Source organism: Penaeus japonicus, unplaced genomic scaffold (assembly GCF_977035675.1).
Source record: "Penaeus japonicus unplaced genomic scaffold, GWHDUDI00000001_assembly GWHDUDI00000034, whole genome shotgun sequence".
NCBI lineage: Eukaryota > Metazoa > Arthropoda > Malacostraca > Decapoda > Penaeidae > Penaeus > Penaeus japonicus.
The window spans coordinates 10,792,804-10,807,803 of record NW_028234436.1 but is presented as its reverse complement, the minus strand read 5'-3'; the positions used below and the strand labels follow the sequence as shown (position 1 = coordinate 10,807,803).

At 38.9% G+C, this 15,000-nt stretch overlaps 3 protein-coding genes across 3 annotated transcripts in view; 1 reads left to right on the top strand and 2 right to left on the bottom strand.

The window, feature by feature from the left end:
• The window catches only part of LOC122254033 (uncharacterized), a 43,556-nt gene extending 34,516 nt beyond the window's left edge, over positions 1 to 9,040 (top strand). The window contains exons 20-28 of the mRNA XM_086530781.1: positions 220 to 318; positions 998 to 1,096; positions 1,776 to 1,877; positions 3,188 to 3,286; positions 4,401 to 4,499; positions 5,453 to 5,551; positions 7,173 to 7,271; positions 8,144 to 8,297; positions 8,621 to 9,040. Coding sequence (XP_086386907.1) covers positions 220 to 318; positions 998 to 1,096; positions 1,776 to 1,877; positions 3,188 to 3,286; positions 4,401 to 4,499; positions 5,453 to 5,551; positions 7,173 to 7,271; positions 8,144 to 8,297; positions 8,621 to 8,657 — 887 coding nt within the window. The 3' untranslated portion in view covers positions 8,658 to 9,040. The remainder of the gene's footprint in view (positions 1 to 219; positions 319 to 997; positions 1,097 to 1,775; positions 1,878 to 3,187; positions 3,287 to 4,400; positions 4,500 to 5,452; positions 5,552 to 7,172; positions 7,272 to 8,143; positions 8,298 to 8,620) is intronic.
• The window catches only part of LOC122260067 (putative glutamate receptor), a 98,823-nt gene that overhangs the window by 71,265 nt on the left and 12,558 nt on the right, over positions 1 to 15,000 (bottom strand). The gene's annotated exons all lie outside the window — the stretch shown is intronic.
• Positions 11,567 to 15,000, bottom strand: part of LOC122260068 (glutamate receptor 2-like) — a 4,159-nt gene continuing 725 nt past the window's right edge. The window contains exons 2-4 of the mRNA XM_086530782.1: positions 14,117 to 14,334; positions 13,464 to 13,711; positions 11,567 to 12,342 (exon numbers count right to left, since the gene is read on the bottom strand). Coding sequence (XP_086386908.1) covers positions 12,129 to 12,342; positions 13,464 to 13,711; positions 14,117 to 14,334 — 680 coding nt within the window. The 3' untranslated portion in view covers positions 11,567 to 12,128. The remainder of the gene's footprint in view (positions 12,343 to 13,463; positions 13,712 to 14,116; positions 14,335 to 15,000) is intronic.

Sequence of the window (15,000 nt, the reverse complement as noted above, 5' to 3'; positions counted from 1 at the left end):
AAAAGATAGAGTGCTGTCTCGACCGTGGTTTTATCTAATTTTGATTAAGATATACAATAAAAAAAAAAAAAAATAGGAGTGTAGATAATCAAGTCACTTGACCGAAAAAAAAAAAATAACCATCAACCTCAATCCAAAATCATTCTTAATCAGCTATCAATATGGAAATACAATCAACATTGAGTTTCAACAATGCAACATGAGTCACACCCCTTGCAGGACACTCCGCTCTGATGATGGCAGCTTTTCATGGCAGCCTCGGTATCGTCAAAGACCTATTGTTGCAAGGCGCTCAGATTGACCTTCCTAATAAGGCCGGTGAGTTTGGTTTGTTGAATCGGTTGATGTGTGTTTATAGGTTTGTGTATTTACATATACATATAGATAGGCATATATAGATGTATATACATACTGTGTGTGTGTGTGTGTGTGTGTGTATGTATATATATATATATATATATATATATATATATATATATATATATATATATATATATATATATATGTGTGTGTGTGTGTGTGTGTGTGTGTGTGTGTGTGTGTGTGTTTTGTATATATATATATATATAATATATATATATATATATATATATATATATTATATATATATATATATATATATATATATATATTTATATGTGTATACATATATATATATAATAAATAAATTATATATATATATATATATATATATATATATATATATATATATATATATATATATATATATATATATATATATATATATAAATGTGTGTGTGTGTGTGTGTGTGTGTGTGTCTAAAATTGATATAGAATATTTGTTATTCAATATTTAATACTTCACCTTGTTTCTCAATCTTCGATATATGTGAAATGCTTGGACTCTTAATATATGCAATGCAAATTCAAACACTTCAGATGTGAATATCGCTACTCGATTGAGTTCTGATATGGTTTCATCAAATGACAAATTGCTTGCTTGCTTGCATTCTTGCTTGCTTGCTTCCTCCGCCAGGAAATACACCGCTGATTCAAGCAGCGAAGGAAAACCATCTTGAAGTGGTGAAGTTTTTGCTTGCTCAAGGTGCCACAGTCAACCATCAAAATAATGAAGGTGAGGTGCGCTTTGTGTGAAGTTTAAGAAAAGAAGAAGAAGAAGAAAAAAAAGTCGTGTATTGCTTTTAGGCTATCGTTTTTTTTTTTTTTTTTGTTTTTTTTTTTTTGGGGGGGGGTGTCATTCGGATAGTCATTTTTGCTCATTCTTTTTGTCTCTGTGTCTATCTGTCTGTCTGCTTCTCTGTTTCTCTGACTCTTTGTCTTTGTCCTCTCCCTCTCCCTCCCCCTCTCTCTCTCGCTTTCTCTCCCTCCCCCCTCTCCCTATCTCTCGCCTTCTCTCCCTCCCTCCTTCTCCTTCCTTCCCTCTCCCTCTCCCTCCCCCTCCCCCTCCCCCTCCCCGTCCACAAACCCCATCTACATACCCATACATTTCCCCCCTCCTCCTCCCCCCCTCAACCCCTTCTTCCAAATCAATCAACTCCGCTCATATTCCCCCCCCCCTTCTTCCAAATCAATCAACCCCACTCATATTCCCCCCCCTCCTCCCCTCCCCCTCCCCCTCCCCCTCCCCGTCCACAAACCCCATATAACCATACATTCCCCCCTCCTTTCCCCCACCCCACCCCCTTCCCCCACCCCCAAACCCCCATCATCATCCAAATCAATCAACCCCACTCATATTTCCCCCCCCCTCCACCTTCTTCCTCCCCCCTCCCCCCTTCTTCTCCTTTCCCCAGGTACGACCGCCCTGATCTGGACCGCCAACAGGAACCACACGGAGGTCGTGAGGGTTCTGCTGGAGGGCGGCGCGGATCCCAACGTCCAGAATCTGAGTGAGGGTGAGTAGTGGGGTGTGGGGGGTGGGGGGGTGATGGGGATGGTGGGTGGGGGGATGGAGGTGGGGTGGTGGTGGGGGGGGAAGTGGGGGATGGAGGGGGAATGGAGGTGGTGGTGGATGGTGGGGGGGATCCCAACGTCCAGAATCTAAGTGAGGGCGAGTAGTGGTGGTGGGGGGTGGATGGGGTGGTGGAGGGTGGTGGGGTGGAGGGGTGGTGGGGGGATGGAGGGGGTGTATGGTTGTTATGGTTGGATGTGGTGAGTGGGTGGATGTAGAGGGGGGTGGGGGGAGCTGAGTGGATGCATGAGGGATGTAGGGGGAAGTGGATGAATGTGTGGGGGGAGTGGAGGTGGTGAGGTGGACGTAAAGGGGGGGGAGCTGGGTGGATGCATGAGGGATGTAGGTGGGAAGTGGATGAATGTGTGTGGGGGGAGTGGATATGGTGGGTGGGTGGATTTAGTGGAGCTGAGTGGATGTGTGGTGGATTTAGGGGGGGTCTGGGTGGATGTAGGGGGGGAGTGGATGGAGGGGGTATGGAGGTGGATGAATGTAGTGGAGGCGGTAGTGAGGGGATGCAGAAGCGGTGGTGAGGTGGATGTAGGGGATAGAAACAGTGTGGATGTAGGTGGGAATATGGATGTAAATGTGGAGGTGGATGAATATAAGGACCATAGGGAGTGGATTGAGGTGGGGGCGTGGGGAGTGGATTGAGGTGGATATGAAGCACACGCACACGAAAAATAAAGCACAACCCCGAGTGAAAAAGGGATTCGATTCGAAAATCCACGAGGCTTCAAGTTCGAAACTCAGTAACGTTTTGACTCGAAGTTTCGAGACTTTGTTGTTTTCGTTTCTCACTTGCTTCATTTATTTGACGCTTTCTTCCATTTTTTATTTATTTTTTATTTTTTATTCTCTTTTATTGTCTTTATTTGTTTGCATTTGTTGTGTAGTCTTTTTATACAGTTTTTGTACTCTCAATTTCTTGTGTAAAAGTCATTTTCTAATCTCTTTCTTTCGCTCTCTCTCTCTTCCTCTCTTTCTCTCTTTCTATATATATATATCTTTCTCTCTGTTTCTCTCTCTCTTTCCCCCCTCCTTCCCCTCCCTCCCCTCCCCTCCCTCCCTCCCCCTCCCCTCCCCTTCCCTCCCCTCCCTCCCTCCCCTCCCCCCTCCCTCCCCTCCCATCCTTCCCTCCCCTCCCACCCTCCCCCTCCCTCACCCTCTCAATCATCTCACCAATTAATCCACACCTTCCCCCCCTCCCCCCCCTCCCCCTCCCCCTACCCTACCCTACCCTACCCCCCACAGGAGACACAGCCTTGGATTGGGCAGCCTTCCTGGGCAACACGATCATGGTGCAGGACCTGTTGAAGACCGGCGCCCTCGTCAACGTTACGGATTTAGCCGGTTAGTGTCTTTTTTTTTTTTTTTTTTTTTTTTTGGGGGGGGGGAGGGGTTGGATTTATTTGTTTTGTTGAGGGGTTTATTTTTCTGTTTGTTTGTCTGTGTATTTGGTTCTTTGTTTGTTTGTTTGATTGTTTCTTTCTCTGTTTGTCTATTTGTTTCTTTCTCTGTTTGTTTATTTTTTTTATTTCTTTATTTGTCTATCTATTTTTCTATATTTGTCTATTTCTTTCTCTCTTTGTCTTTCTACTTCTTTCTATATTTGTTTATCTCTTTCTTTATTTATTTGTCTCGCTGTTTCTATCTCTATGTGTCTACTTCTTTCTATATTTGTCTATCTCTCTCTTTCTCTATTCGTCTATTTATTTATTTCTCTATTCGTCTATCTATTTATTTCTCTATTCGTCTATATATTTATTTCTCTCTTTGTTTATTTATTTATTTATTTGTCTATCTATTCTCTGTTTGTCTATCGTTTTATTTCTCTCTTCGTCTATCTATTTATTTCTCTCTTTGTTTATTTATTTTTGTATTTATTTGTCTATATATTTCTTTCTCTATTCATTTAGCTCTTTCTTTATCTATTTGTCTATTTATTTATTTTTCTATTTGTCTATCTATTTCTTCCTATAAAAAAATATTTTTACTGTTACTGGTCTTTTCAGGAAGGGGGGGGGGTAATCCTCAAGACCTTGTTTGAATGTTTGTTTGTTTATGTGTTTGATTGATACGTAATCATCCAGACCGGAAGTTTGTTTGTTTGTTTGTTCAAATTCATAACACGATGTGCTTGTGTCTTGGATCAATAATAGACATTAAATCATCAATATAAAGAATATAAACAAGTTATAAAACAAATAAGATTTTTTTCAAGATAAGATCATAAACCACCCATTCCAACAAATTAATTTTTAATTTTTCTTACATAGAGAACATAAAAGGTAAAGAGTAAAAATAAATGATAATAGATAAAAAAAATGAATAAATAAACAATAATGGATAAAAAAAATAAATAATGATAATGATAATAATAATAATAATAATAATCAGCTGTTCCTTCCACAAAAAACACTCGTCGCTCGATCCTTAAGAGCCAATTTGCTATGACTCTTTCCAGGAAACACGCCTCTAGTGCAAGCGGCCCAGGGAAATCGACCGGAAGTGGTGAAGATGCTGCTATCCCAAGGCGTTGATGTTAACCACCAGAATAATGATGGTTGGTTTTCAATTTTTATTAATGTTTTTTTTTTTTTTTTTTTTTTTTTTTTTTTTTTTTTTTTTTTTTTTTTTTTTTTTTTTTTTTTACTGTTATTGTTAGATTTTATTATTTGTGTTATGATGGTTTTGTTTATGTTATTATTTGTTTTCGTTATTGTTTTGTTTATGTTATTATTTGTATTGTCATTGTTTTATCTATGTTATTTATATTATTTATATCATTATGCTATATCATGTGTTATTTTTGTTATTGTATCTTATTATTTTTGCTATTTATATTATCATTCATGCCATTTATATCATTATACTATATTATATATCATTTATATCATCCTTATAAATATCATCACTTTATCACTTTCAATTTATTCATATCATTATTGAAATAAAGATCTCGTATTTATTATTTTCTTGACTGATAAAATAACTTATTTATCGTATTATCACAGGTGTTAGAGATATTAAATAGGTTATTATTAATTGTTGTTATAATTGTTATTAACAGTTATTATAGGTATTATTATCATTAATGAATATTCTAGTTATTATAATTAAATGTTATTACAGCTACTAATAAGAGTTACTCTTGATATCATTATTCATAACTAATTATAATTATAATATTGTTAGTTAGATTACAAAAACCCATACCATCCTTTTCCTTCTAAAATAATCATAATTTCTTATCCAACAACTCTAGAAACACAAACTGTCAAATCCATTTACCCCCCCCCCCAAAAAAAAAAAAAAAAAAAAAAAAAATCTATGATCAATCATTAATGAATCAATTAATCATCACAGTTACCATCCCTATTACCAACAAACACCTACCAAAAAAAAACGATACCTATAACCAAACAAGCCACAAATACACCCAACACGCCCGCCCACGTTCGTTCAAAAAAAAAAAAAAAAATCACGCCCACCTTTATCCTTCCTTTCCACCCACAGGAAATTCCGCCCTAGCCTGGGGTGCCTTCAACGCTAACCCTGTGACCATTGAGGCTCTGCTGAATGCCGGAGCTCGCGTTGACATCACGAACAACCATGGTGGGTATTTACTGTTGGGGATGGAGGTGATGGGAGAGAGGTGGAGGGGGGTGGAGGGATGGGATGGAGGGAGGGAGGGGTGATGGAGGGGGGTAGGAGGAAGGGGTAGGAGGGGTGGGAGAGGGAGGGAGGGGTGGGATGGAGGGGTGGGTGGGAGAGGGAGGGGGGTAGGAGAAAGGGGGAGGGATGGGTTGGGGTAGGTGGTGGGGGTAGGAGGGGTGGGAGAGGGAGGGGGGTAGGTGGTGGGGGTAGGAGAGGGAGGGAGGGGAGGAGGGTGGGATGAAGGGGGTGGGAAGGGGGAGGGAGGAGTGGGGGTAGGAGGGGTGGGAGAGGGAGGGGGAGGAGGAAGGGGGAGGGAGGGGTGGGAGAGGGGGGTAAGAGGGAGGGATGGAGGGGTAGGGGAGTGGGAGAGAGAAAGAGAGAAAGAGAGAGAGAGAGAGAGAGAGAGAGAGAGAGAGAGGATGAGTAGATAGAGAAAAACAAGGAGAAAGAAAGAGAGGGACAGAGAGAGAAGAGAGGGAGAGAGAGAGAGACAAAGACCAAGAGAGAGAGAGAAAGAGAGAGAGAGAGAGAGAGAGAGAGAGAGAGAGAGAGAGAGAGAGAGAGAGAGAGAGAGAGAAAGAAAGAAAGACAGAGAGAGAAGAGAGAAATAAAAAAAAGAGAGAGAAAGAGAAGGAAGAGCGAGAGAAAGTACGTGTGCGCGTATTTGAAAGACGACAAGAGAGAAAAAAAGAGAGACAGCGTGAGAAAGAGAAACAGAAATAGAGAAAGATAAGAATACTCAAAAAGAAAGAAAAAAAACAAGACCTTCCCTAGACCCCGATTTACAGAAAATTATCTCACAATCTATTTTCACACCTAACACCATTCCTATGAATAAGTATCCACCATGAATGAATAAGTATCCACCATTCCTATGAATAAGTATCCACCATTCCTATGAATAAGTATCCACCATTCCTATGAATAAGTATCCACCATTCCTATGAATAAGTATCCACCATTCCTATGAATAAGTATCCACCATTCATATGAATAAGTATCCATCATGAATGAATAAGTATCCACCATTCCTATGAATAAGTGTCCACCATTCCTATGAATAAGTATCCACCATTCCTATGAATAAGTATCCACCATTCCTATGAATAAGTATCCACCATTCCTATGAATAAGTATCCACCATGAATTAATAAGTATCCACCATTCCTATGAATAAGTATCCACCATTCCTATGAATAAGTATCCACCATTCCTATGAATAAGTATCCACCATTCCTATGAATAAGTATCCACCATTCCTATGAATAAGTATCCACCATTCCTATGAATAAGTATCCACCATTCCTATGAATAAGTATCCACCATTCCTATGAATAAGTATCCACCATTCCTATGAATAAGTATCCACCATTCCTATGAATAAGTATCCACCATGAATGAATAAGTATCCACCATGAATGAATTCAGAAACCCAACACATTTCAACCTTACGTAACAGCATTCCCAAAACGAAAACACAACAAACAAAATTCCAATAAAATATACACACAAACCACACACTTAGACACAATATTAAAATCTTATCTAACTTATAACTTATATCACTTACTTTCCGTAGGCAACACACCCCTGGTCCTTGCAACAAAGATGAAACACGTCGGTATTGTGAAGTTGCTACTTGATCGAGGTGCAACAGTGAATCAACATGATAATATTGGTGAGGAATTCTTCATGAATTATTATCATATTATTATGTTATCTTGTGTTATTATGTTATATCGTATCATATCATCACATAGAATTACATGTATTATATAATATTATGATATCATATACTATATATTAGTAGTAGTTGTAGTAGTAGAAATATTATTATTATTATCACTATTAATGCCTTGGTATCCTTAATGCTGTTATTATTATGATTATTATTATCATTATTAGAATCGTCATCACTATAATCAGCATTATTGCTATAGTCATTGTTATTACCGTCATTATTATCATTTATATGTATCTATATTATCATTTCATATAATAATTATAGCATTGCCTTCTTAAATATTTTAATCCAATTATTCTTATGTTGTTATTTATCTAATTTCCTTTTACTTCGTTTTCTTTTTCGGCATTTTCCTTTTTTCCCTTCGGTTCTCCCTCTCTCTTTTTCTTTCTCTTTCTCATTCTCTTTATCTTCCTTTTTTTTCTTTCTTTTTCTCTTTATCTCCTTTTCTTTCTTTCTTTCTTTCTTTATTCAATTCTTTCTCTCTTTCTCTCACCAACTCACTCACTCATTTATTCACTCACTCACTCACTCACTCATTTACTCACTCACTCACTCACTCACTCATTTACTCACTCACTCACACACACACTTACTCTCTCCTTCCCTCCTTCCCTCCTTACCTCCCTCCCTCCCTCCCTCCCATCCTTCCATCCTCCCTCCCTCCCTCCCATTCTCCCTCCCTCCTTCCCTCCCATCCTCCCTCCCTCCTTCCCTCCCTCCCATCCTCCCTCCCTCCTTCCCTCCCATCCTCCCATCCTCCCTTCCTTCCACATAAATCATCAAATTCCCCTTTCTCTCCCCAGGCCAAACTTGCAATACCGTCGGCACGCCAGTCGGCACGTGCGTGTCATCAGCTGATTGCACACGTCTGAACATGTTACTACCAGCTGACGGCAAAGCAAGCAACAACACAATGACAACTGCGAATCTGCTTGTTAACTACGCCTGTGGTTATATGTTAGTAACAACTCGTATTCATTAAGTTATTTTTATTGAATTTCTAGCCTATGGATTTACTATTTTTGTTATTGTTTTTGTAATTGGTTGTTTATTGTAGGTGGGTGGGGTGGGGGTATTGGTACTGTTATTGTCATTGTTATTGTTATTGTCATTATTGTGATGATTATGATTATTATTATCTTTATTGTTCTTGTTGTTTTTCGTCAGTAGGAGCAGTATTAGTCATTCGTAGTAATGATTATAATCATCATATTTTTTTTTTTATCATTATTATCATTATTATAATCTAACCGTAATATCTTTTTCTTTTTCTCTTCCAGGGATGACGTTATCCAGGTGTGCTGTCCACGTGAATAAGTCCTTCACGTAACCTTCCATAATTCCTGCACGTGTCCTTTCAAGAGTCCTACACGTATCCTACAAGTATCCTTCTATAAGTCTTACACGTATCCTACACATATCCTTCCATAAGTCCTACACGTTTCCTTCCATAAGTCCTATGTATCTTTACATAAATCCTATGCGTATCCATCAAGATATATATCTTTTTTTTGCGGTTTTGGTCTTGTCTTGTACATTGCTTTCTCTCTCTTTCTCTTTCTCTATCTCTCGCTCTCTCTCCGTTTATCTGTTTCTCTGCCTCTCTCTCTCTCTCTCTCTCTCTCTCTCTCTCTCTCTCTCTCTCTCTCTCTCTCTCTCTCTCTCTCTCTCTCTCTCTCTCTCTCTCTCTCTCTCTCTCTCTCTCTGTGTCTCTCCCACTCTATCTCTCTCTCTCTCTCTCTCTCTGTGTGTGTGTGTGTGTGTGTGTGTCTCCCTCTCTCTCTCTCTCTCTCTCTCTCTCTGTGTGTGTGTGTGTGTCTCTCCCACTCTCTCTCTCTCTCTCTCTCTCTCTCTCTCTCTCTCTCTCTCTCTCTCTCTCTCTCTCTCTCTCTCTCTCTGTGTGTCTCTCCTACTCTCTCTGTGTGTGTGTGTGTGTGTGTGTGTGTGTGTGTGTGTGTGTGTCTCCCACTCTCTCTCTCTCTCTCTCTCTCTCTCTCTCTCTCTCTCTCTCTCTCTCTCTCTCTCTCTCTCTCTCTCTCTCTCTCTCTCTCTCTCTCTCTTGTGTGTGTGTGTGTGTGTGTGTCTCTCTTTCTCTCTCTCTCTCTCTCTCTCTCTCTCTCTCTCTCTCTCTCTCTCTCTCTCTCTCTCTCTCTCTCTCTCTCTCTCTCTCTCTGATAGGATATGCAACAGATCAACGCCGAAATCCTATATGGTGCAATGGGTTTAAGAGAGAAAGGGTGATTTGGCAATTGCAGTGTTATTGATGGTTATGTAATCAAATATAAAAGTGGAAGTTGTAGCTTTTATTAAATATTGATGTTATACTATGTGATAACAACGTCAGGATGTGATATAATGTTGTGTGTACATCAGTTATAATAACTGTACAGTTGTGTGTGTGTCTGTCTGTATGTATAACGTGAGTATGTATGTATGTATGTAACTATGCATGTATGTATGTATGTATGTATATCATGCATGTATGTATGTAACTATGCATGTATGTATGGTTTTGTTTAAGTGTATATATGAGTGTACGGGAATGACATACACACTTACTGTATTTTGCCTATCATTCTAAATAAACGAAAATATTCAGTATTTAACACTTTTATTTTCCTGAGAGATAAAAAAAAAAATAATAATAAAAAAAAAAAAATAAAATAAACATAAAGCTTCGTGTAAAAAATTGTTACAGATTTTTAAACGTGTAAACAATTAAATGCCATTGTAAGAGTATTGATAAACGTATTCAGATTCTGCACAATAAGTTCGATAAATGTATAATAGGTTTCGTTTAGAAATTATCATTTGAATGATTGTTATCCTTATTATTATCATGAACGTTATCACTTTCATTATCATTATCATCATGAAAATTATCATTATAATACTGATTATCATTATTATCATGGCCATTATCATTATCATGAAAATTATCATTATCATCATTGTTTTCATTACTATAATCAATATCATTGTAAAGATTATTATCATTATCATTACGATAATTTATTACCATCAAAATCATTATCATTATTATCATTACTGTCATTAATATCATTATATTTTTTTATTATACCATCATCATTATCCTCATTATCACTGACATCATGTTATCCTTATTATCATTATCCTATATCTATCATTATCACAATTTTTATTTTATATGAAACTTCACCATATATTTCCAATGGTTAATGAAAATCACATCATATATATATATTTTTTTTTTTTTATTATTATTATTTTGTCCATAGACTTAATTAACAACACAGATCTACATAAATGATTTTCATATTTAGAATCTCGATGGAAAGTTATCATAATAAAAGTTGTATCAATTATATGATATATTTTCTGAATTTGTTATGCTGCTTAGAAAACAACCCGTTAATCCTTTGATTAAATTTTATAAAGGTTATGGTATTTGTTTTTACTATTTATTATAAATGTTGGTTGTATTATGGGTGACCTGTTGAAGATCTGGTTGCATGTTGCATATATTTGCTGCTTATCATTGCTTAAGTGATATTATGTGGAATTCAAGATATCCATATAGTGCAATTGATTAATGAAGAATAAAATATATATACATGCATATTGATATATAGATAGATAGAATATTTGGTAGATATAGATACATGAATAAATTATATATATGGGTAGACAGACAGATAAACAACCAGAAAAATAGATATGTAATTATCATTTGCATAGCAATTGCTGGATTACTTCTGAGAAATCATGCAAATTAGGTTAGTCCTGCATGACGATATGCACTTCTAGAGGTGTTCAGTATGAATTTAATAATGCATACAGGTCACATTTATGTCAGATAATATGTATTTCATATATGTTAGATTTTTACATATTCCACTGACTAAAATATGGGTAGTCTGTAAGGATAAGTATAAGTAGTAATAGCGATAGTAATAATAGTAATAGTAGTAATAGTAATAGTAGTAGTAGTAATAGTAATAGTAGTAGTAGTAGTAATAGTATTTGTAGCAATGATAATAGTAGTAATAGTAGTAGTAATAATAGTAGTAGTAATAGTTGTAATAGTAGTAGTAGTAGTAGTAGTAATAATAGTAGTAGTAGTAATAGGTGTAATAGTAGTAGTAGTAATAGTTGTAATAGTAGTAGTAATAATAATAATAGTAGTAGTAATAGTAATAGCAGTAGTAATAATAGTAGTAGTAATAGTAGTAGTAGTAGTAATAGTAGTAGTAGTAGTAAGTAGAAGAAGTAGAAGTAGTAGTTGTAATAGTAATCATAATAATAACAATACTGATGGCAATAAATCACAATACATTATCAATTATAATAATGACAGTAATAGTGATAGTAATAATAAAGATAATGAAAAGGTAATTGTAATAGAAATAACGTAATAATGATAATGATAATAACAAACATACATATTTGTTTGATTGCCTTGTAATGATAATTTGATAAACATATTAACATTACTATTACTGCCACCGATTTTTTTTCCTTCTGGTATTAAGGCACACTCAACAAGGTGTTTGTTTGTTTGATTTTTATTTGTATGTTTATATGTTTGTTTGTTTTTTATTTGTGTGTGTTTGTATGTTTGTTTTCGTTTATAAGTTTGTTTGTGTTTTTTTAAATATGTATTTGTATGTTTGTTTGTGTTTTTGAATATATGTGTTTATAACTTTATACGTTTGTGTTTTTGTTTGTGTGTGTGTATTTGTGTATTTATATATTTGTTTGTCCTTTTGTGTGTGTGTTTGTTTATGAATCCTCAAGCTTCATCATCTACGTGAACCTCTTCTTAAATCTCAGTGACATGAGCCACTCCGCCCCCAACATGACCAGGGACGCCACGGTGCCCCCGGCGAGTACCAGGAACGAGGTCAGGAGGGTCAAGAATTCCAAGGACGAGGTCTCGAAGTTGTCGCACTCGTCTGAGGTCAACTTGAGGTCAAGCCAGAGTTTCGTCAGGTGTCCGGATGAGGTTAAGTCCAAGATGCTGCGGGGGTGAAGATGGGGGGTTTTGGGTAGGGGGGGGGAGGAAGAGAGGGGGATGGGAAGGGAGGAGGAAGGGATGGGGAAGGGGGAGGAAGAGAGGGGGATGGGAAGGGAGGAGGAAGGGATGGGGAAGGGGGAGGAAGAGAGGGGGGTGGGAAGGGGGGAGGAAGGGAGGGGGAAGGGGGAGGAGGGGGAAGAGAGGGGGAGGGGAAGGGGGAGGAGGAAGGGATGGGGAAGGGGGAGGAGGAGAGGGGAGTGGGAAGGGGGAAGGGGGAAGGAGGAGGAGGGGAGAGGAGGAAGGGGGAAGGGGGAGGAGGAGAGGGGAGTGGGAAGGGGGAAGGAGGAAGGAGGAGGAGGGGAGAGGGGGAAGGGGGGAGGGAGAGGAGAAGAGGGGAGAAGAGGAGAGGGGGAAGGGGGAAAGGGGAAGGAGGAGGAGGAGAGGGGGAAGGAGGAGGAGGGGAGAGGGGGAAGGGGGAAGGGAGAGGAGAAGAGGGGAGAAGAGGAGAGGGGAAAGGGGGAAGGAGGAGGAGAGGGGGAAGGAGGAGGGGGAGGGAAGGAGGGAAGAGGAGGAGAGGGGGAAGGAGGAGGAGATGGGGAAGGGAGGGGAGGAGAGAAGAGGGGGAAGGGAGGGGAGGAGAGAAGAGGGGGAAGGGGGAGGAGGAGAGGGAGGAGAGGGGAAGGGGGGAAGAGGAGGAGAGGGGGAAGGGAGGGGAGGTGAGAGAGGAAATAGATTGATCGTTAATTACATTATATACACATATTCATACAAGCATACACACATATAAGTACGTAAAAATAGACACAAACCCACACAAACAGATATGAAGAGAGAGAGAGAGAGAGAGAGAGAGAGAGAGAGAGAGAGAGAGAGAGAGAGAGAGAGAGAGAGAGAGAGAGAGAGAGAGAGAGAGAGAGAGAGAGAGAGAGAGAGAGGGAAAAGAGAAAGTAAAAGAAAGAAAAAAAAAGTAAAAATCAACCCCAGTCAAAACACATTATTAACAAGCAAATACAATACACACACACACACAAAGAAAAAAATAAAGAAAGAAAGAACACCAAAAAACTACCCCCCACCCAAAAAAAAAAAAAAAAAAAAAAAAAAAAAAAAAAAAAAAAAATTACATATTATTTAAGATCGGCGTGAGAGGCGACCCTTTCCTCATGAGGAAAGATATATGATCAGGAAAGTAAATCTTCGACAACATGAACTTATCACAGTCGCCCTGGTGGTTTAACGTGTAGTAAAGTTCCCACACTAAGAAAGCGTATTTCTCGCGCATGATCCGTTCCATTCCTTCCTTTGACGACCCTACGTTATCCTCCGGTTTAAGTTTGTTGTAGATCGAGCGGTAAAGTGGGTTCTCCGAGTTCTGGAATTTGAAGGGGAGACTAAAGGATTGTAGATTGGGGTTTCGTGAGCTGTGTTTGGGTTTATATGTTTGTGTTTGTGTGTTTGTGTTTGTGTTTGTTTGTGTTTGTTTGTGTGTGTGTAAAAGGCGAAAATACTACCATGTTGACAATATGACAGACAAAACGCTATACACAAAAAATCTAATAAATATATTTTGTGTATAGTGGTCTCACACACACACACACACACACACACACACACACACACACACACACACACACACACACACACACACACACACACACACACACACACACACACACACACACACACACACACACACACACACACACACACGTACACACACACACACACACACACACACACACACACACACACACACTGAGCCCCGATGAAAACCAACCTGAAGAAATTCCTCCGACGAAGTCCCTTTCTCGATGCCAAAGGTCACCATCGGGTCGTGATGAACGTCTTCGAGCCCTCCGTATGGCGGTAAGGAGGGCTTCACGGTAAGGGCGGTCACGAGATTGCTTGTGTAGAAAGCCAGAAGCATCACTTGCAAGAACAGCAGGCTCATTAGCAACATCCGTCCCGCTGCAGTACGGAATTCGAGGATCGATCCTGGGCGGGAAAAGAGTACGATGAATCGAGTTTTTTTTCGAGATAATGGGCGATGGTTTTGGGTATGTTGGGTGTGCTTTGGTTGGCGAATGGGATGGTTCGTGGGTTAATGGCTGTGGAGGTGGGTGTTGTTGGATAAATCGTGGGCTTTGTCTAATGGTTGTGAAGGTAGGGGTAGCTGGATAATTCGTGGGTTAATGGCTGTGGAGGTGGGTGTTGTTGGATAAATCGTGGGCTTTGTCTAATGGTTGTGAAGGTGGGCGTAGCTGGATAATTCGTGGGTTAATGGCTGTGGAGGTGGGCGTAGTTGGATAATTACCGGACTTTGCCTAATGGCTGTGAAGGTGGACATAGCTGGATAATTACCGGACTTTGCCTAATAGCTGTTAAGGTTAGAATAGCTGGATAATTCACGAGGCTTACTCAGTAGTTTTGGAGATGGGGACAATTGGATAATTCACGGACAATCTGAACAGACAAAATCGGGCATGACAATTTATAATCGATTTATTTATCACTGATTTGAAATCTATCTTGATATTTAATACTATTTTTTTGTTGTTTGACTACATTGAATCGATAGCAGTGCGTGGATAAGCGGGGAATGTACTTTGAATGTGGGTATAGTGTTTTAGAAATTGCTTTTTTTATCGAGATCATTCATAA